At 42.5% G+C, this 23,474-nt stretch overlaps 1 protein-coding gene across 1 annotated transcript in view; it reads right to left on the reverse strand.

Moving 5' to 3' along the window:
- CYP24A1 (cytochrome P450 family 24 subfamily A member 1) overlaps positions 1-21,823 on the reverse strand; it is a 33,973-nt gene extending 12,150 nt beyond the window's left edge. The window contains exons 1-6 of the mRNA XM_085619261.1: positions 21,332-21,823; positions 20,373-20,563; positions 17,500-17,593; positions 13,057-13,153; positions 11,128-11,219; positions 5,811-5,922 (exon numbers count right to left, since the gene is read on the reverse strand). Of these exons, the coding sequence (XP_085475387.1) occupies positions 5,811-5,922; positions 11,128-11,219; positions 13,057-13,153; positions 17,500-17,593; positions 20,373-20,563; positions 21,332-21,562 (817 nt within the window). The 5' untranslated portion in view covers positions 21,563-21,823. The remainder of the gene's footprint in view (positions 1-5,810; positions 5,923-11,127; positions 11,220-13,056; positions 13,154-17,499; positions 17,594-20,372; positions 20,564-21,331) is intronic.
- Between the last annotated feature and the right edge of the window lie 1,651 nt (positions 21,824-23,474).

The following is a 23,474-nucleotide window of genomic DNA, read 5'->3' on the forward strand; positions in this document are numbered from 1 at the left end:
GCGGCGCTTCTGACGGGTGTCAGAACACACCAGAAACCCCTAATGACGGTGGAGACAAGCTGAGCTTCACTGTTGGGATTATGATGAAAGTTTCCGACAGCCCTTTCATGTCGGCCTTTTCGGGATGGAAAGGCTGTTGGAAAGTGTTTTTAGGGCCCCTAGCAGGGCCCCCTTTCTCCGTGGCCCTCTGCAGTGGACCCTGGTGGGCAACTATGGTGCCCCCCTTAACATCCTTGCACCATACCTGCTACACGGTGACGGGATGTTTAAAAACATTCTACAATGGAAGCTTGTGCTGTGGGCCTATTCCGCCTGGCCCACAAGCTTCCATTGCAGAATGGATGTTTCTGACCACTCTCCAAATCAGGCGGTCGGAACCGCCGACCTATGGTCAGACGGTTCCAAACTGATATGGTGTCCAACATCATAATCAGGGCCAAAATGTTTTTAAGATGATTTAATAAACTTTTAGTTAAAAAAATGCATTTTAATTATCTGCAGCCAATACATTTGGTTTTACTTGGTCTGCCCTCACAATTTAAAGTTTAGTTAGCCGAATCTCAGCATTGGTGAAAGCTTTCCCCACACATAATGGACCGGATGCACAGATATTCATCAAACCAGTTTTTGTGACTGCAGTTATTACAAAATGGACCTAATGGAAAATTCTTAATTATTTATTAAGAATTTTCCATTAGGTACCTGTTGTGAATAGGATTATTAGGAGTGGTACATTGAATGGCAATAATTTCTCCCTTAGAGACCCTACTGTGAGATTACATTACAAAATGGACTTCATAGCCACTCTGGTGATTTAGAATGGGCTGTTGAAATTTGGAGAGTTATATATTAATATGATTGGTTGCTGCCCTACCAGCGCTGGGCACACCTAAGCAAATCCAGAAAGGCATCTGACATCTCACATTCCCCATTCCAGAACGTGCTCAGATTGCTATGATTGCCCCTCAAAAACGCAATTTGCTGGTGGTCTATAAATTATGCTGTTTGACCACAAATTCCCAAGGTTCCTTCAGGTGGCCTCCAGAGGAGGTACAGTTATGACCTGCAGCCTTGGGAGTGTGTGGTCACTCTTCAAAGGCAGACTTGGGTTTTTCTGATGTTCGACCTAGTGATATCCCGCGTTGCACTCCCCCCACAGATCCGTGGCTTGAGGTGATAAAAAGGCATCCAAAGACAGCAGGCCCTAGTGAACGTCTAGCCACAGAAGTGTGATGCACATTGTGCAGTGCTACGCTGTGCATTTTATTGTAGCGGGAGCGGTAATATGCACAGAGCCAAAACATTGTGTCAGTATATAAATCCGGTCCAGAAGGGAAACTACGAAAAACAAGAGTGCATTTTATTTCAATTTTAATTTGAATTTTAGAAGTGGAGGCCTAAAAATGTTTTAAACAACTGAACATTCATTGTATAAGTCATTTAAGTTGTGTTTACATTCCATAAAATGTACATTTTAGTTTGTTGAAAATGTGATCTTCCACCTATCCACAAAAAAAACAAAAAAAAACAGGGAAATGAACGCACAAACTTTATCTCAATATACTGACTCAAAATACAAACCCCAATTTCGATGCATTTTTTTACCACACTATAGGGATGTCAATTACACCTTGTAGGGGTGTGCGAAATTGCATAATTTTTCAATCAACTTTCATACAAATATTTTAAGATTGAACTTTTGCTGAGAAATGTGGCTTGAAAGTAGCCTGTGTGATTTCTCACACGAAGGCATACTTCGTATGAAAAAGGTCATGCTTGAGAGCAGTAGAAGTTGGTTTGAGAACATACTGTTTCCCGACCAGACTTTTTCTGCTAGAACCTGTCTCCTGCAAGTAAAAACTATGCAAAATTGAATACTAAGCATTTTTGTTTAGAAATGTTGCATTACATGAATTTCACCACAAAATTTAACTTTCACAAAAGTATGACTGGAATTCCAGCATAACCAACTTTTTATCCATCTACTCATCTCAAGTGTCTTATGGACACTGCATGGAAATTCAGTGGCTTCTTAATTTGTAATGGTTCGTACTGTTTTGCTACCTTTTTACTTAACTTTTTATTTTTTAACTTAATTTTCTGTAGCTGTTAGTAGAATCTAATCGAAAGAATTTTTTAACATTTACAGTTGTAATACTTGTAACCAGGCTGTTTATTTATGGCCCATGCTGATCCTGCTCCATGTAAGCATCTACATATAGGCATTTAGTTCAAACCTAGTTAGAAGGCAGCTGATAGATGTACAGAGAATAGAGAACAGTTCAGAATTGTTCACATATAAGAGGGCACCAAATAGGAGAACAGGAGTTAGCAGAATGGAAGGATCCGGTCTGGTGTCTATTTACTCTAAGAACTGCATATCTTAGCAGCTATCGATAAGGTGTCCATTATTAAAGAACAGAGTTCAACTGAGCAGAAAACTATTTTCTACTTCAGTGGAATTCGAATTTTAATTTCCTGGTTCACTGATGTCACTCAGGCAACACAGTTTATGAACCAATTGCTCTGTGATCCTCCAACACAGAGTTTAAATGCATCACAGCACTATAATTACATTTCAAGAATAACCGCAGTGAGATAACACACTATAAACACCTTTACAATTTTCTTTGAACCAAAAAACATCACCAACCTCACAAGTCGTGAAACCTACATACACTGTATTAACTGGGTGAGGGTTGTGCACCACCTTTTAACCAACACAGTTCATAAATGGGAGAGGGAGTTTTGCATTCCACTTAGCAAACTGACACACTTTGTAATCTTACACCACTACGTTTGTGATATTGTATTTTATTAACTCCTAAGGCTTTACACGTGTTAGTCCTGCTTTGTTTATAAAAGCACACCTTGTCGATTTGATTAGTGCTTAGGAACTGAAGGCCTCTACACCACAGTGTTTACAAATGACCAAAAGAGAAATGCTCATCTCTCCCCACCTTTCAAGTTCCTACATTAAATATTGCATTGAAATTCAGCTAGCATCAGTCAAAATGTAAACCCCTACTCATGCCCCGCCATGTTTTCTTGAATGAGATTAATATGTGTAAACATCTGCATTTTGTCTCAATTTATATCTGCTAGAGTTCTGTATTGCAGTGTGTGTCACTTTGTAAGATAATAAAGAGAGCTGCATGTGAGGACGAGTCTGTATGTTATGATGATGGTGGCGTTAAAGCCGAATCAGCACAAAACGGGGGGCACTTAGATATTTTGAAAATGCTGCCCCCATCTGCTAAGAATTCAGCTTTAAGTATTGTATAACAGGTTCTTTTTCAAACCTTTTTTAGGCTTGCATTTGATGCTTTTCACAGCTTTGGACCCTAACTTTCTTTTGATCTTCCTCCATGTTTCAGTCCCTCTTCAAAACGATTTGCATTGATTATTTTGTTACTTATAATCAAAGAAAAATCATGATTCAGGCATTTGAAAGATGGGTGATGGGGCTTGCCTTCTTTACACTGATAACTAAGGTAACATGAACAATTGGTCCTTTTTAGGTCGAGCCTGGGCAGCGCATGCGCTGCTCTGCGAGGCATGCTGTATTCGAGTATGGACTTCAGGCTCCACCCATTTTCCGCCCATATTTTTCATTGGCTTGTGTCATTGTCCCTTGAAAATGCTGGCTTCTGATTCATTAATCGGCTTGTTAGTCCCTCCTTAGTACCGCCTTGTCTACATTTGTAACATCCAATGAGGACTGGCCCTTTTACTTCTGTTGTTACACAGTATGTCTTATTTAGTCTGTAAGCACTATTTTTTTAAGGAGTTTCTCCTACTACAGGCATGACATGCTTTCCTGCAACATTCAGAGTGCCATGCGCGCTTTCACTTTCCAAGCAGCCCAGGACAAGGGTTGCCGCTTCTTTGACGTGAAATAGGTCTCGCATTTACAAGAGTTTGAGCTATTGGCATTGTAAATGACAATGCTTTTTATATATGTGTTAATTATCAAATCAGATAAATAAAAGGCACTGTCATTTACAATGCCAATAAATTAAACTCTCACAGATGCGAGACCTATTGCATAGCAAAGGCTTGTTCCTCAATAATAGCATGCCACACCTATTGGTCTCAAGTATAGGAAGGGTACCTAGCCAATGGTCTACCTCTCCACTTTGGTTTTAAGTGATTTTGAAATAGAAGAAAAATATCATATTTGAGCATTTGGTGGTCTGAAAGAAGACCACCAAAGACAACTAAAGATTACAAGATTTTGACCCACTAACAGCTTTAAAAGTCTGCATAGTTCGGTTTATAAACACCATACCACTGAAGCACACTGCGCTTCGAAAATATAACACTGAATTGGGTAATAGCAACATCTGTTATTTACAGTGCGTAGAAATGGCTGAAAGTGTATGAGCTGCAATTTGAGAATTTGGTATTATTATTATCATTAACATTTTTATTATTATTATTATTATTATCATTATTATCATCGTTAGCACCCGAAGGATACCAGCTTTTCCCTATATTACGCCTTGATTGGTCAAACTGCCAGTTCTAGCATTCTGTATGTTAATGAGCTTTCTTTACTTCTCAGATAGTGAGGATGAAGCCTGGATTCCTCAGGGCCTAAATCCGTGTGTCAGTCTCAGCAGTTAGTAAACTCTAACCCATACAGAAGCAAGGACATTTCTGTTTCCATGAGAAGACTAGGGATTGTCCATTGATCCAATAACTGCAAGACATTGTTGACCGGCATCAATGTCAGCATTCTACCTTATCACTGCTGTAGTACTTGCAAACCTATCCGTGGATGCTCCTTTAAGATGTAACTGATGTCATGGAGATGTGGTTGGCCTGAACCTAGGATCCCTGCGCGCTACACTGGAGCTCCGGAAAAAGTTACCAAGAGGGAACAAGCTGAGAGAAGCTGTCCATCGCATCTGACAATCTAGCTTTGATAATCTGTCATCCAGTCCCACCAGATTACTTTAGCCTTTTCGACTCTGAATTCTTTCCTGAATGTGAACACCTAGTCTGAAGATCCAAACCATATGAGGTCATGTTTATGTGGAGCTTGGAGGCTCACCCCTCTGGTGAAACTTCATGTTCAGAAACCAGCTAAAGTCTAAAAGAAACAATGTTCTCTGGAAAGCACCATGTCTATCCAACTTCATGCACTGATTCTTAACCTTTATCGCAGAGCTCCAAGTGAATAGTTCCATACACACCTATCCATTGTACAATATTTTTTTCCATGGAATTGCACTGAACGTTAGAAGGGCCCCATTAACAATTGCTCTCATTGACTTTCATTGGTACAGCTGAACCCATTTTTCTCCAGTTTCACTTAATTGGTTTCCCTGAATTATTTGTGGTCTGTTGTTAATCAATGTTTTGGTTTGGACCTTGAATTCTTAGTTCTTTCACTTTATTACTTCAGTACTATCCCTGTACTCACAACACCTCAAGGGCATATAGTGTTATTTAGAGTTTGGCGGATGCAAGACAGTTGTCAAAAATTGGGAGAAGTCCCATCTGTCCTACATGGTGCATATACACATGGTGTAAACTGATGCACGCAGTAAATAGGGGGAACAGGACATCTACAATGTTTGCAGATGCCCCATATCCACCAACTGTAAAAAGCCTCCCTATATCGTGACCTCAGCCCGAGAGAAAGGATTCTTTTGTTTGCCGCTGAGACACCTTGACTAGGTTATTTTGGTCCATTATTTTTAGAACCTGAGCATAGTCCGCCCACTGAACCCCCCTCCCCCACCTCCCCAGATGCTTCCAGGAGGATTTCATGCACAGATAAAGATGGATTGCATAATTACCTGTTTCAAATATATCATCCCAGGCCTGTGTGTGGTCTTTCCAAATTTTGGTATTGAGACTTTTATGAAGTTCCACTGGTGTCACCATCATCATGCCAAATGTACTCATCATCTGTAAACAAGCAAAGGAAGTCTTGTCATGGCGATTCTGAATTACAAACTTGAATGCTAGCTATGAATCAGTATTTATAGAGGAACACGAGTCCCTATTGAGAACAGATATGGCTATATATAACGATGAAAACGTTTTACTCACATATAATCAAACAAATAATAAACAACTTTCAGCTGTTGGTGTCAGTGAGAAAAAAAGTGTTTGATGCTCAAATTTGACACATACATGAATATGCTCATATTGGTGTATCGGATATACTTTGTTGTCTTATAACTCTATATAGGATCGTAAATACCAGCTAGGGTTCATAAATCACAAAAATTGGCATTTTCTTTGTCCATGCTGCTTGCCTCAACGTTCTTGGTTTGCGAGGTTGCTACTTCCTCAAACTTTATCCTGTGGACTTTCAGGGGGAGATTTAAAAAAAAGACACGCTACGTAGCACAGCCCCCTGCGAAGGTGTGCTGCCTTGCACAACAGTAAGGGAGCAGGAGATCGCCATATCCTCAGAGATATGGCTCTCTCCTCCCCTTTTCCCTTGCACCGCTGCCGATTTCAGCAGCTGTGCACCATGCACACACATTAGCGCCATAGCGCTAGAGTGTGTGCATGAGTCTAGCATAGGTCTTGTGCAGGAAGGGTTCCCTTCTTATACAAAATACGACGCCTAGACATGATGAAATCTTTTCCCACTTTGAATGCATGCTGCACAGTACAGCATGCATGCAAAGTCAGAAAAGCACGGAGAAATGAAAACAATTCTCCTGTTTGCACCTCCCTTGAAGGGGCGTTAACTTTTGGCACAAAACCACGTCTAAAATCTTTGTAAATATGGTTGTGCGTCAAAAGTCATGGGTGGTTGCATAGGAACCCCCATGTCCTACCCATCTAACGCCCCCTCGGTACTAAGTAGCGCAAAACAGTGCTTTCGTGCTGCTTTGCGCTACTTTGAGGGTGCTTTCCAGCGCAAAATAAATAGCAAAAGAAACATTTTGCACTGGTTAGCATCACTTTTTTTTACACTAACCCAGCGCAAAATCTTTGTAAATCTCCCCCTCAGTTTCTGTTATTGGTTACACCTGTGACTAGGAAGGAATTATATCGTCCTATTAAGCTCGGCTCGCAGGGTAAGGACAGGTTATTAGCCATCCTCCATTGCTAGAAGTCATGTTGAAACCGCCAAGCCAGGTGTGAGGTAGGGGCACAGGGACTCTCACTCAGTTAAGGAGATATCTCAATATGTATTCCATGAAGCACTCAATGTGTACATGTCCGAATCCGGTGCATCATTGTTAAGTTTTGGAGATCACAAGTTGAAAGCTGACATCTCTCCTTCTGCACAATTGTGCCTGTTCTACGGTTGTCAAATAAAGACAGAAGGTTACCCATGCAAGGAGGCCATTTTGACTCCCAGGGGAAAACAGAAGGAGTCAGAAAAGTTGAGTTGGAAGTGAAACAGCGTAGTTGTGAATCTGAGCTCCGAAAAACATGCACATCTATGAAACAGGTTGCAAACTAAAATCCTTCACATTAGTGGAATAATGGCATGATTGTTGAAGTGGTCAGCTGCCAGCACTCCTAATCGAATTTGCATTAGTAAGTCTGCGAACACTGGAATAACCTCCCTCTAGGCTTTTCCTATATTAATCACCACTTTAATGTGAATCTATGTCCTGATCACACACTCAATTACTTTTGCTAGCTTTATTGGAGGACACTCTGCGTGCCTTGGCCAAAATTCAAGTAGCGTGTAGCAAATCCAAGCTCGAATTGGCCACCGGCCTCTAATTTTAGAAGTCACATGGTGGCTTTTTACACTGGGAAATAGTTTTGCTGACAAAAATGTAGTTATTGGATAGTCATGGGTGGTTACTAAAAACAGCAATTGACTGCCAATTTGGAAAGCCAATAGCCAAACTAGGCATCAATGAAAGTGCTTATTTGCCAGACCCTGACATTTGGTTTCCTTTTCAGAGGAAGCAAGAAGCGAAAGAAGAGATGTGTGCATGATTGAGTGTTGTTAATATTCATGTGTTCTACTGACGCTTTCCTGCCAAGAACGACCATCCCGCATATTAATAGTCTTATGAAACCACAGTGAGTGCCCTTCTTTGCAGCATGAACCTTCCTGTCACCCACACCACTTTCATTGTTAATTCTGCCATGCAAAAAGTATTATTTTTTTCTACCGGGCGTGACTTTACTGAGAGAGACAGATGTTTGGGTTAAGACATTGTGCATCTGTGGTCAAGCCGGTATTGAGCAGGGAGTTGGGGGGAAGTCAATACAGAGACACCAGAAGGCTGAGACTGGTATCATATTCTACAGTCACTCATGCCATGTGCCTCATCTGTTTATGACAAAAGCAAAAGGCCTGATTTATTTATTTTGAAAAGCATTTGTTAAAGCCAATTGGCCAATTTAGAAAAGTGAAATATTATGTGGTGTGGGTGAGTGCCCTGACCATACACTGTTATCACAATGCCTCAAAGATGATCCTTGGATTCACACCAATAATCCTTAGCTCAGCCCTGGTAGTGTGGCAAACAGCGGTCAGGCACAACTGGAGAAAAAATGTGTTAAGCATCTTACTGTACCATAAGGGTTCATAAGTAATTCACAAGTCTCGAGAAAATTCCAACACCAATTTACAAAAATAGAGTGTTATTTTTATATAAATTTAGACACCAAAACAAACTTTTTAGCGTACATTTATCCGGAGTAATGGACTTTAAAAGCATTAGAGAATAAAGGCATTAAAAAGTGCAGATATTTAACATTGGAATCAATAGGAAAATCTGCTAGTGGCAATCGGTCACTTAAGGATCAAGGTACGTTGTCCCTTGCATGGTAGAGGTCTTTGGGTTCCCAGGGCCCAACAGTCAGTTCAATTTACCTGGCCCGTGGAGTCCAGATGCAGAGGTTGTCCTGGCTATCAGTGGTCTTTATACTGGGGTTGCGCCCAAGCTGCTTTTACTAAAGGGACGACGCCACCAGAAAGGGGATGCAAACCCAGTAGAGTGGGGTAGTTGCTGACAATTCCCAGAATGCACTTCACGATTTACTTTTGGTGACTCCCCAGATGGCCCAATGGCCAGTGATTCTTTGTATGCAGAACTGCGTTTTACAAGAACTTTACAAGTGACTAGTCCCACCAATCCAGGTGAGTCTGGGGTGCTTTTGGCTTCTACAGGGGTCCCTCTGCCAGGGAGTGCTGAGTTTTGGCCAAGGTCGAAAGTCAATCACACAGTACCAAGCAGTGTTGCCACACATCCAGGGTATCCTTCCCTTTGTTTGTGCTAGCCTTGTTGTGGTAAAATGTTATGTTATGTTAAATGTATTTTATATAGCTCAAAATCACCTTCAGGTCTCAAAGCGCTTTTAGAGAGAGTGACCAGAATCACTGACAGCAGCTGGAAACACAGGCAGCTGGCACATGGTCTTCTTGGTGGCTTTCTTTGAAGTAAACCAATCAGAACTGAGGTTCTGATGTCAGGGGGTCCCTTAAATCTTGGATTATGGGGAGTTAGGGGTGTGGAAACTAGTAGTCAATGGGCAGCTAATCCCTTGCAGCTAATCCGCCCCTGAGGTGACCATATCCGGTGGTGTAGCTCACCTTTTCTATCCAGAGCCTTCTATTTCTGCCCTCCTGAAGATGGCAGGATTTAACTTTAGGAGTACAAAGCAGGCTGCTCACCCTGGGGGTGTGGCCAGCCTTCCTAGAGGTGTACACCTCGTGCATACCTAAGTTCCCACCTTGACAGGATTGAAGCACGCCTGTGGCAAGGGGAGGGTGGTATTCTCCACAGGGGGACAGCCCAGATGTATATCAGAGGTGATGCAGCCTTTGAAGCTCACTGCTCTGATGTGCCACTCCATTAGCCCACTTAGGAGGGGGGAGGTGTGACGTCCTTCCTACCCAAGCCTTTGTTCTGACTACAGGGAGTGCTCACGCTGCCTGGCAGGAGGTCAGAGACCTGTCTTGGTGGCTGCTGGGGAGGGAAAACTCAGGCCTGCCAACCAAAGCACATTTCAGCTAGGGTAACCAGGTGGCCAACAACTAATTAGCCTCTTCCCTTGACACCAGATTTGTGTCATGAGAGAGAAAGCGTGTTGTTTGACACCAAACTCAGCATATTTAGGTAGTAACATAATGGAGCTGGAAACCTGGTGTGCCTGGGTGCAAGTGCCATGTTATCCTTTGGACCACCTATCACTTATAATGTACTTTATTGGTAAACCTATTATAGAGACATATAAGCTTGCATTGACATGTTTACACTCTTAATATACTGCACCCTGCCTTCTGGGAACAAGAGACCTTCTTTAGACGTGATTGACATACACTTAAGAGCAGAGCGGTCACCCTGTCATATGGTGAGAACAAAGACAAAATGGAGCAGTGAGTACGGTTCCTGCAGTCTGCAAAGGCAGGCCTGCTATCATCTGTTTACTTAGGCTACTCAGGGTGGCACAATCAGTGCTGCAGGCCCTTAGTATCCCTGTACCACCCATGCCCTGGGTTCCACTTACCAAGGACATACAAGTGGGGTATGGTCTCTGTCAATTGGTGATGCCAATTACACAGGTCACTTTGAGGGAGAGAGAACTGGAGCCTAGCTAGCAGGGTTCAGTGCAGTGTCAAAGTCGGAACCCAGCATCTAGCAGTCTAAATGAGGGCAGAACGTGGTGGTGGGGGGGGGGCATCTGCAAAAATTGACATTTAGATGTGATTAAGAAGCAATGTTGATATTCATGTTGCCATTGTACAGGAACATGCTGCTTTAAGAGCTGAGCTGTAAACTTATAACGTTCAAAAGGTTTGTGCAGGCGTGTGCTTTTCTAACTGGCTTTGGTGCTACACCTCTTTAGAATTTTGAGGAAAATCAGTGACAGGGTGTCTCAAACGACCAAAGATCTTAGTGAACAACAATTTGGGATAATTTATATTTTTTAAGGCACTACCGAGATGCTATATGCCAAGGGTCTATACAGCTTTCTAAATCTGACTGTAAAATCAAATGAAACATGATTTCAATGACACCATGAATTTTCACAATACACTTTGAGGTCTATTTTTACCAGTTATGAAAATTGTAAACAAATTGTAATTATAGAATCAAGCTTGCAATATTTCATATGAAAAGATTTAAAGAACAACAAGCGGCACACTAGTGCATAGGAAACATTTTGTAGCCTTACAGTTTTTATGGCTTGAATGAAGTTCATTGCTTCATCTCCAATATTCGGCTCCAAAAGTCCAAATCTTTTATCATACAGCACCAAGCAGATACCTGGACAAACATATGAGTGTTATTGCTGCAAACACAGTGTACAGGAAAGCAGTTTTATTTTTGTACAAACGACATATATACATTTCAAGCAAACACCTATTAAAACTCTCATTGGACAGAATAGATTACTCATTTGCTAGAAATAAATAATGGCGCACATATATGATCGCTATGGTTATTGTTGCAAACAAGAGTACACTTAGATATGTAGTAAATATCTTCCCAGTATATCTGGTCTAATTCTTAGGGCTTTCATGTTGGAATATAAGTCTAGAATTTGAAATTTCTGGTCAAAACCACAGATGTTTCACTTCCTGAGGAATAGAGTTTGATGGGACAGGAGATAGGAGAGTTTGGAATTTCTGATATTTCTCTTACAATTGTGCATAACATGAACTGTGTGCGAGGGTTATCCCTCAGAAGGAACAGGTGGATATTGGAAACTTTCAACTTAATCCACATGAGTATGACCTATGCTGTGACATTTCCCGGTGAGGGTTCAAGCCTCTTTGCATGCACGTCATCTTTGTCGGCTTTAGCAGCATGACATGTTGTTGATTGATGAAGCTGTCACTGTAGAGATGGCAGATTGTCGCCCCTGGATTGGATTTTCATATGAATATATTTCACTCACATTTATATAGTGCTTTCTATCCCTAGCAAGGGGGTGGTTATCATAATTTAGTTTTACATGGTTTCTTGAACTTGGTTCTATTGAGCCCATATTTACTAACATATACGGGCTGATTCCGATTTCGGCCAGAAGGGCTCCGAACGATGGTCGGAGCCCTTCTGACCGAATCGGAACGCGTCGGCCGGATTCCTTTCCGACCGAGCCATTTCGTTTGGCTCAGTCGGAAAGGAATCCAACTTAGATTTCCGGATGGCTGACGACAGGCTCGGAGAGCCCGTCCGCCGTCCGGAACTCCCCCGACCACCTCTTTACGACCGAGGGAGTACGATGGCGGTTTTTCACTGCCTTTTCGTGTCGGTCTTTCCGGCACGAAAAGGCAGTCAGAAACTGTCTTTGGGGGCCCCCAGAAAGGCCCCCATGGGTGCGAGGTTGCCGACTGGCGACCTGGGGGCACCTATGGTGCCCCTCTGTGGATCCCTGCACCCGGTGGCAGGCACCTTGGGGTGCCGGCCACAGCGTGCAGGGATGAACTGCACCCCTGCTTTTCACAATGCAAGCATGCATTCCTCTCAGAATGCATGCTTCCATTGTGAAGTATACGAGTTCGACCGAACCCTGTTTGGTCGCATCGTACTTGCAGGGCCGTAACCGACGCCACAGGCCGGTCGGTTACAGGCTCCTGACCGATGTCGGACGGACCTGAGTCAGGACCTTTGTGTCATGGTTGCACCACATTTTGGGGCAGTCACAACACAAAATGCTAGTGAGTTTTATAAAGCCACAGAAGGGCTAACTTGCAGCACCGTATGTGGCATTGTGAAAAAAATGAAAACAATGTTGCTCTTTGTGCTGTGTTGTGTTGTGTTACACTGCATCGGCTGGGCATTACATGGCTGGAGCGTGGCCAATCCTATGTACTCACCTATGCATTTTGCCATAAGCCCAGATTTAAATGGTGTGCCTAACTGAGAAAGGGGTGTCTAAGAGAAATATCTTAATTTCTCCTGGTATCTTAATTTCTCCTGGTTACTTACTCTTTGCATCCTGCAGCACAAATGGAAACAGGTATGTGCCTCTGAGGAGGTTTGTGTGCAGGAAGGTATCCTTACAAAACAGGTCTGCAATGCCAGAATCAGTGGTTTCTTCACAGGATGTTACCCATACCTCTTCCTAAGTAGAGTATTTTAAAAAATTATATCTTACTTTCAAATGACCATTTGTTCAGTTCACAATACAGATCTTTAATCCTTCCTTTTTCATCTGAAAGAGCATCCATCCTTTGTATAAAATCTACAAGAACCTGGAAGAAAAAAAGAGATTTTTTCATAAACATCTTCTATACAAATGGTATTATTGTCACTTTTAGTATAATATGTAGGATGCTGTAGCTTATGGAGAGTGATACTGGTGTAATTAGTACAATGATGGGCGAGCACATCAGCTTTGAAGCCTTCACAGGTCCTTCTACTGAAGAAACTTACCACCTCCTTTAGAGTTTCTGAAGGAAACTTTAAATACAGAGTAGAATGTTCCAGCGGTATTTCTTCCACAATACCTCCCATTGTGGGTTAGGAATTTCAGCCAGTGGAAAGACAGCGATACAGAAAAATATTTAGCTGCTAAATACAACTGCTTGCCCTATCCTCCAAGCTTTTTTTTCTCTCCCCGGCTCTTGTAGGCTTGTATTGGTCAATTGTGCATCACTTAGAATCAGATTGTGAGTGTGGCAGATTGCGTATAGGTAATTTGCCCCACCAGGTCAATATTGATTCTTTGGGGAGGGGTATTTACTGCATATATTATATACCAGATAATCCAGATTTTACTCTGGAAAATAAGGGACTGCATGTGGGATTGGTGTTTGCAATAATGAACTCTCCATGTATATGATTTAACTGCATGCTTCTTCCAGGGTACATTTCAACAGGTTGAACCTGCAGAAATGTGTCTGAGGTAACTTGTGTAAGGTGCATACTGATAATCCTGTAGTTCCAATCTCTGCACAAGAAAAATTTGTGTGCATGGTATTTAAAAGTAGAAATGCAAAGTTAGCATGCCCTTACAGTGACTAGCCCCAAAAGCTATTTTCACTGCAGGAAAGCTACCTAACTGTAGATGAACACCAGAAGCAATATTAAATATTAATTCTGTTTTCTCAGGCTACAGACCAGCTAGAAAAAGTATGACTTTATTTCTTTAATATTTATTGAAATCCAACCTAATAGTGGAGTTAGATTTTTGAAAAATATTAAGGAAAATGTACTTTTAGAAATATTGTTTTCCTTGCTTTAAGCTCCTGGAGGCTAATTTACATTAGCATCCAACTGTCAGCCAGCTGGGGAATGGCCAAGATAAGGTGTGAAAACTGCCCCAGAGAATAGACAATGTCTTCGGGCGGAGAGGTGCTTTTGTTCCACTGGCAGAAGACCAGCTGGGCTGTGCCCAAGAACTACATTTACTTCAAAGGGTCCTCCCCTGTTACAAACAAATGTCAGAAGACACCTAGGCAGCTCCATTCTTTTGTACTCCAAGTCAGACAGGCCCCAAACATATTGTGGAAAAACTACCCCCAGAACTGGTCTGCAGTGACCACTGAGGAGGGGACTGCTCATAACCCTGGCCACACCTCTCGGTAGGCACACAGGGTCTGTACAAGGGAAGAAGTGTTCCTTCATCTGGTATTCAGTACGTGAGGGTACTGTGTGGGATTGTTTGCAGTAGGACACAGAGGAACTGCTGTAAAGGTGGCTATGGCTACCTCTGGGAACTTTTGCCCTGTTGGTTAGTGTGGGAGCAGGAGTCCCCTCTACCCACCAGCTAGTTTCAGGCATAAATGTGGCACTCCAAACCACCTTCTTCAGAAGACTACTGGACCTGAAAAAGAACAGAAGAAGTACTGCACCTGCAGATTGAGATCTGTGAGGAGACCTGAAGGGTTGGATCTGCCCCCATGTGCACAAAGGACAAAGAAGTGGACCCAGTGGTCAGCTGACCTCCTATGTAAGATACATGACCACAGCAAGCTGTAAGAGGCTTTTCCTGAAGTGTCTACCTGACCAGTACCTACTAGACCTGACCTGGTCCCTGCTGGAGGCATCGGCTGGAGTCAGCCTTGACCTTCAAGTGCAGTTCCTGAGGTACTTGGATAACTGGCTGAGACTAACTGGACTTTTCCTACCACTCCTGAAAACCTGGGACTTAGAAAATGTTTGGAATTCATGACCTCTAGAGGACTGGGAAAAATAGGCAAGTCAATCCACCCAAGACGCAACATCGCTGGGCCTAAGAGACAGGTTCCACCAGCTTGGTGCTTCTACCCAGCTGCAAATCTTATTCAGTGGGACCTCAGCGAGAAAGTATCTGATCTAATGGAGCTCTCGTGGAACACAGCCCATGGACTTGCCTAACTGGAGGATTTAGAGTTCTGAAAAAGAGACTAAACTCAAAGTTAAGAATCTCGATTGGGCGAAAGCACCAAAGTATCGTACCAGGTAGAGGACTTCCCTGAGTGCAACATTTTAATTTTCCCTCTCAAAGCTTTTCCCAACAAAACCAACCACTTCATCGAGACCTTGTGGAACAATTCTAAGATTTTTCCTGCTACCTTGCTGAAGTATTTTGACTACCAGGAAAAAAGTCCCAAGGTAAAACCATCGACCGGCTGGAACCTGGTCTGTGTATCCAACTCACACTCCATCACAGCTGGCTTGAAATTAAGACTAGATCCCGGTCTACCATTACCATAGTTGCATTGTGCTTTTTGGTGCTGTTTTACTTCAATCTTTTTTTAAAAAATCTCCAGTTCCCCTTATTGGATTTTGTCCTTTTGGTGTCATTTTGATCATTTAATTAATCAATAGTTTTATAAATCGGTGTGATATTTGTATTGTGTTATGTTTTTGACTTTATTACTGTTTTGGTATTTCTAAATACTTTACATGTTTTCCCTAAGTTCAACCTGATCTATGCTATAGCTACCAAAGGTTGAGCTCATGTATAAATTACTGAAACCTTTCTCTGGACCTAACAAGACTGTACCTTTATTACTTTTGGTTTACCTCAATTTGCCCCAACTAATAAACCACTTTCTCACATTTCGGAAAGAAGCATTTGTCTCAAAAGCTAAAATATCACACAGTGTTTGTATTCATTGTGACACGATGTACACCATGCAGAATATTGTCTCTGACTAAAATTTCAAGAAACACCTTTTTGAGTAATATTTCTGACAAAGAAGTAAACAAATCTGATATATCTGATGCAGTCTATGAATTACATTTTTGTGCTCTGAAGCTGCCATGAGGATGTGAGTAAAGTGCAACGGAAGCACACTGCACATAAAGACATGCTGTCAATGTCATAGTCATTATTGCATCCTGAATAACTGGGCATTTTGCCCTAAAGAGTTTTAATGGGAAAACTGGGCAACACTTGAAGCGTTCTGCACTTCATCCTACTGTTAAAACTGTTTGTGTTTGGATGGCTCAAATCAATCAGACAGAAATGGTGTATAAGAACACTAGTCATAAACATGCTACCTTCCATAATTTCCCCTGTGCTTCTAAATGGGTGTGCCATTCTTGCAATAGAAAGGGGTGGGAGGAGTAGAAATGTTGCTGGCATAATTAGGGGAAAAAATGGTGCATTGCATCCCTGAAATTGAAATAGTATGTTGGGTTTATGGCCATATCATTGTAATGGATGTGTGGTGGCTCTTGGTATGTCGGTCTATTGAGGTGATGGGCTGCTTAGTTGTATGGCCTGAGAGACTCTGAAGGTTTAATGTGCTCTTTATTACCCTGATCATCGGTGAAGAACTGTATCAAGAGTATCTTTATGACCCCGGTGCACAAATTCCATCATGAAAAAGCCCCCACGTATGTCTGCAATGATGTTCGGAGGTGGGGGGGGTCTTTCATCTTAAATTCTGCAGTGGTCATCTGTTGCACCCACTGCCCATTCTGAAACCCCTCTTCTCTACAAGCCAAGAGAGTGCCTTGTCTTCTATGAACTAGAGAAATACTCCCTACCAATGTAAAATGTCTTTAATATCTATGGGTTTAGTGATGATACATTGATATTTCTCTTTCAATTACACGTTGCAGGTTAGACGGCACACAGGTTTACAGAGACCCTCCTTATACCCAGACTGCAATTGCATACTTTAATATCCGACATCAGCACAACTTAAACAGAACCATGTTTGCCTCCAAAAATGGTCTTGGAAGTATTTATCCAAGAGAAACACGTGTCAGCAGGTCTATTAAAAAAATTGGATACATTTCAATGTTGCATGGAACATTTGTTTCAACATGTGATTTTTTAAAAGGACAGTGTTTTTATTGTTTACCATGTTAGCTTTTCCTTTTCATCCCTTGGTAGTAGCTTGGTCTTTAGTAAGTTTGATATATGTCCCTCATTACCCTTTCCACTAGCAGATTTCATATGTTGCATACATATCAATTTCCCTTATAGACACATACTGTAATTTATTTTTGTATTAAATACACCCCTGATGGTAAATTCTGAACTCAATTTAACTCTGCTCAAACTTTTAAATTATTTTACATCCATTAAATGTTGTACTTTTGGCCGATGTGTCTTCCATAACATGCCCTGTGCTACAAGTTTGTCGTCAATAAATACCTCGTTGATTTTTGTGTCCAGTTTCATAACTTCGGTGGGCTTCATTAATTTCTTCTGAAATGCACTTCTTACTCTCTGCCACTCTTTTCCTTCCCTAGACATTGTGATAAGGGCAAGTGTTAACACATAATATCACATTTAATTTAGTAGAGTAAGTGTAGTTGCAACAACATAGCTGCATGCTCGGTTTTGCCTTTCCTAATGAAGCAAAGTCTAAGTTTCGCCAATTCAGTAACACAGCAGTACTGCTGAGGGCTATACTGGATGTTAAATGCCCTGTACTTAATTTATAGGATCAAGCTGCAGATGAGGAAAGAGGACGAGTGAGAGAGCCTTAATGAGTGGTAAAGCCCAAGATGGAAAATCTATAAAGCCATTAGAACAATGCACCAACCAAGGGTACAACTATATGAATTCAATCTAGAGAAACAATAAGATAAACTTTGGATAACAGGAGTCAGTGGGTTTTCTCGGTGGGTTTTCTCCCAGGGAAGTTAACTAACTCCAATTGGGTCAGAATCAATCCAAGGCAGTGCAGTTTCCTCCCACTGACTGAGGATCACTTCCAAGAAAAAGGAATGTCTCTCAGGCATTCAGACCATCCAAGTGAGTCTACCTCAGTCAGAGGTCCAAGTGGGCAGGAGCAGAGGAGCACGACGTGCCCATCCCTTTTTGATTTATGAAAAAACACTCCCCTACTATCTGTAAAAAGACAACCGTCCCTAGAGAGTTCATTGAGATAGTTTAAATGCTTCAGCTGGAGTGTCATACAGTGAGTCTCGTGTGCTGTGAAACCAAAGCCGGGCAGACTAAACAAGCCTTCCTGCCAGGGTGCCTGCTTGCCTGAAAGAAATGCAAATGTGAACAACAATTTAATTCTGCAAATGTAAAGGGTAATATGCAAATGTAAGGATGCTTGGGAGCTGGTACTGGCTTTAATTGATCAAATCATTTGAAGCTTTGTGATGACAAAGATTTATTATTTCTGAGTGGAAGTGCAAAAAGGTAACAACTGAGCTGTGAAGTGTGTGTTTTTAGTTGTAATTGTATTTATAGAGTGCTTACTACCCCCGATGAGGTGTTGAAGGGAGAGTTATGCAAAAAAAATGCATTACCTACAGTTTGGGTATTACTAATATCGATATTTTTGAAGCACCATTCTATCTTAAACCTTTTTGCGCATTTTGTAGCAGTCTATCTTATACTGCGTGGAATGCAAGTTTAAAATAATGACACATATTCACAGTTCTTTCTGTCACAGGCTATGACCTTGTAGCACTAAAAATACACAAGTCACTATTCTCCACTGTGCCAACCAAGATTTAATTATGTGGCTCTCTGGTTACACATAAACACCTGCAGTCAGGCGCGCAACACCCATTGGGCTCACTGGGCTTCAGCCCCCCCCCCGTCATGTATGTCAGCCCGGCTGAGACAGCCTCGCGGGCCGGCGTCCGTCTAATTGCAGCCGGACCCGAGTACTTCACAGGTCTTTAAAAGACCATTTACTCATTAATGAGGCTTTTGTTGCGTTTTCGCCCCTTCTTACAGCCACTCTGCCTATGGCTGGAAGACTTAGCCCCCCCCCCCCCACCCGAAATCTTTTTCAGCCCCCCCCCCGAAATTTGGCTCTAGTTGCCTGCCTGCCTGCAATGCATTAACAAATAGAGGTTTGATAATGTACTAAAGTGCATTTCCCACTGAATAACATTTTTTTATTAATTTTTCATTTAAGCTGTGCGGTATTTTAAATGTAGCTTCCTGACGGTGAAAGATCAAAAAATCGTACAGAATATTTTGGGTTCTTCAGCCACACCTTTGATCTGGCCCCCACGCACACTGATCCCCTCCCCACCCCCATTGAATGCAGCATCACATTTTCCATACTTTGTTTAATGCACTTTGACCCTGATCTCAATAAATGTGATAATCTAGAAGTGAATGAGATTAACTCGTATCGAGAGAGACCTTCTACATTTACTCCTAGTGTGAGTGAGATACGCTCACGAATCACTGATTAATGGCAATTCATTGATTTGTCGAGCTGCAACGCTGTGTGTTATGTAAGATGTCAGTGCCAGGGCTTTAAGTGGGATGGAAAAAACTGGCGGGTCTCTCAAAGGGGCGTTGCCGATGTGATTTTGGGCGTGGCTTAAAAACACAAACTGAAAATCTATGCTTAGCAGAGGCGCAACTAGAGCCAAATTTCGGGGGGGGGGGGCTGAGCAAAAATTTCGTGGGGGGGGCTGAACTTTAAGCAATAGGCAGAGTGGAGCTGCAGGGGCTCTTAGAAGGGGTGAAACAACAGCGAGGCCTCATTAACATGCAAATGGTCTTTTAAAGACCTGTGAAGTGCTCGGGTGCGGCTGCTTTTTTGCCCGGGAAGGTGTCTCATCCCGGGCTGCCACACACGACGGGGGGGGGGGGGGGGGGGGGGGGCTGAAGCCCTGTGAGTCCAATGGGTGTTGCGCGCCTGATGCTTAGCATAGTGTGCCAACGGTCTGGTACTTTGCTTCTTCTGAGATTACATCAGGATATATTATCCAGCAAGTAGCATTACACTTACAACAAGCCAGTACTATTGACTTTGTCAATGGTTGTTAGATGCGTAACAGAAATAAACAGCAACCATGGCTTCGTAGTATAGCATATTGAAAATGCTTCAGTTCTGAAATGGTGAGTCTGTGAAAGAACTAAAACGAGCCTCTTTGAAGTGCAGCGGTTCTGCTGCAGAGTTGAGATTTTTTTCCCTGAGGGAGAGGGCAAAAAAGGAGAGCTCGATAGAGACCCGTCTCGGCACCTGCCTTTTAGAACTACCAGTGCTGAGCACCGGCAAGACCCGGCCCACTTAATGCCCCGCAGATTGTACTTACAGTATCAGGAGCCCGTATGCCTCGTCTCTGTAATCTCTGTAGGCTTTCCATGGCTTGATTTCCAGCCGCTGCGGGTAGCTGCTCTCTGCCCTGTACAGCGCTTCGAGGAGGCAAGGCGACCCGATGTGGACAGAATCGAAGGACCCTAGCTTCAGCCGGAATATCTTTCCAAACTGCTTGTGGTATCCGGCCTGCAGGAGGGAAAATAAAAAACACACGGTGTCAGAACACACCTTATTCTCGAGGACTGCGGTCACGTGGTCAGCATTGTACACATTCTTAAGCAGTTCTCTGAGACACCCTATGGGTGACGACACAATCTCTAGAATATGTCGGGCATAATCTGCAAATTGAGGGAGATTTCATAAAGTTTTACGCTTGAAATGTCATATCCTGTGCTTTTTTCGGGTCTCACAAAGCGCAGTGCGCTGTGCGCGTGCTACTTACATTATTTTGCAATTGCTCTAATAAAGATCTTCAAACCCTTACGAGAAGACGAAGCGCTTTCGCTGGATGGCCACAACACAAATTGGTAAGTCCCTGGCATTGATAAGGACCCTGATTTTCTGCCCAAGTCGCACGACTGGACTGGCCAGAGATGTACACTCATGCAGTTTCCCCATCTCGCCGTTTCTCTCCAAGAAAGGACACGTGGTTCGCATTAACTCAATGAAACCATGTGTCCGAGGATAGACACAAAGGCGGTTCTTGGAAATATTTCTTTGAATAAACAGAAGAAATAGAGTCTTTTAAACTACTCTCATGTCTACAACATTGTGAATAAAATGCATGTTATAGAAAATACCCTGCAAACACACATTAGCAAGATAAACAAGGCTAGCATAACTTGAAAACTTAATTCCGGTTGTATAAAATAAAAGACTCTTTTTAAATTGATGTTGTTATTTCAAAAAATGAATTTGAATGTTTTTGAAGGTATAAAGGTCGCCCACGTTTACCAGAATTTCGTGTTGCCTCTTAAGGCCGCCTTTGCATAAGATGTCCAGCAGGTTCCCCAGCAGTGGTAGCTTGGTGGGTCCGGGGACTGCAGAGAGCGAGCGTGCAGAGGGGGCCACCTGCTTGGGGTGGAAGGGGCATCCGACAGAAGCTGGCAGTATTGTTTCCTGCATGTCGACCAGCCTCTTTTTCAGGAACATCCATATCAAATCTCTTTTCACCCGAAAGCTCATGTTTATAAAAAACACTTAAGGCAGGTAGTAGCGGCGGCACTAAAAAAGCAGACACAATTTCTTGCTTTGTAAAAAAAAAATGCAGCATTTGTCACGATATTTATACTTTCTAGCAACTAGATGGGTTCGTTGGGTTTGTATCTGCGGCCAATCAGAATCCATCCTGAGCTGGTGTGGGGCCAGTGTTGACTTGGGGAAAATACAAGTAACGCACGCCACAAGTTCATGAAAGGGAGGCGTTCGTGCCAAAAATTCAGGAATGCGAGACAGTTCAAGAAGGAAAGCAATGCTGCAACCAATGACACCTTAGCTTTTGATTGGCTCCAGGCGGCTCTCGCTCTTGATTGGTCAGGCTTGTTCATGCCCACCTTGCCTGTTATTCCTGCTGTGTACGTAATGTAAGAAGGCTAATGATTTATTTTTTTTCTCACGTTTTTTTCCTTCTGACTTTTGCCGTTTGTATAATGCCTTCCTGTCGCTGTCATCGGGTGCAGTGCTTATGACGAGGTACAATGTATTGCTGAACCTGAGCACAAGTTCGTTGTTTCTCTGACGCGCTCTTTCTCTCTCCTTTACACTCTCGTTCTCCCGCCCTCTCTATCATATCTCAGACTCTTTGTGGGTCTCTGTTCCACTTTTTATCGCCCTCTCATGCAGGGGTGCAACTGCAGACCCAAACTTCGGAGGCGGGGTGGGGGCGGAGGGGGAAGGGATCTAAGAAGCAGGGCCGGCTTTAGCGCTGGCAGCGCCCTGTGCGGCAGGCTTTTTGGGCGCCCCACTTCCTTCAATAACCTCACTCTACACAGATTTGCTCTCTACCACCCTCCAACAGGGCCCCTCATCGCTACATAGCTCCTGTCTCACATGCGTTTCATTTGATTTACAGTGCTACTCATACATACCAAAGTAGAGAGCGTCAGAGCACTTTACATCAAACACACACATTCTACAGAAACAATGCGAATGGGCGTTATGGTAAATGTTACAAAAGACAATGGGAATTATATTGTGTAGGACTCGCATGACGTCGGAACCAGTAGGCAGTATATTTTAAGTATTTGGTCTTGAAAAGCACACACTCAGGATTTAAAATGTACCACAGTAGCTGGGTCGGGCTTTAGTAATAAGAATACATGTCAACCCAAACAAACGATTTTTAGCTACATTAGTATAATGAAAGAATAGGGAAAAAATTTGATTCTAACCGATATCACGCAGTGTACATGCATCTGCATTCTTGGACGACAGATCAAAGATCTCTGTGCTATACTAGAATGGAAACTTATGAGCAGCAAGTAACAAAATAATCTCTCCGACACATGCAGTGACCCACTGAGCTATGCAAGTAAAATACAGTTCTGTGATCCGCAGGGCACCCATTCTTTCCAGCAGGCACATTAACCCTCTGCGCCACTTTATGGTGAGCAAAAGCAAGTGAAAAGTCTGCTGGCTCAAACTTTGTGTGACAATAGCATCTTACATTTATTAGTAATATCTGTGCTTTCAGTCAATTTTTATGAGGGCAAGTTTGTATTCTACTGTTTGAGGATAGTAAAAATAAACTTCAGGAAGCATATTGTATTGGTGCTGTGGGAGGTCACATTTTATCAAATATTTTCTAAAGCAAGGGAGCCAAAAACTTGATGTCTCCTTTACACGTCATCCATCAAGTCAAAATGCGTTTAACTTTTTTGTACAGTTATGTAATTGCAGTCTGACTTTTTGTAGCTTAATGCACAGCTTGCATAATATCTGAAAACTGCGCCAACTAAAACATAACTTTCAAGAACGCTTTTCTCGTGCTTCCATTTTGGAATTATTGAAATGGAATTCAAAAAGATGGTGTTGATGTCACGTAAACACTCTGATTGGATTTTAGACAATTCATGCGACCAAACTGACCTTTAATGCA

Source organism: Triturus cristatus, chromosome 7, assembly GCF_964204655.1.
Source record: "Triturus cristatus chromosome 7, aTriCri1.1, whole genome shotgun sequence".
Classification (NCBI taxonomy): Eukaryota; Metazoa; Chordata; class Amphibia; order Caudata; family Salamandridae; genus Triturus; species Triturus cristatus.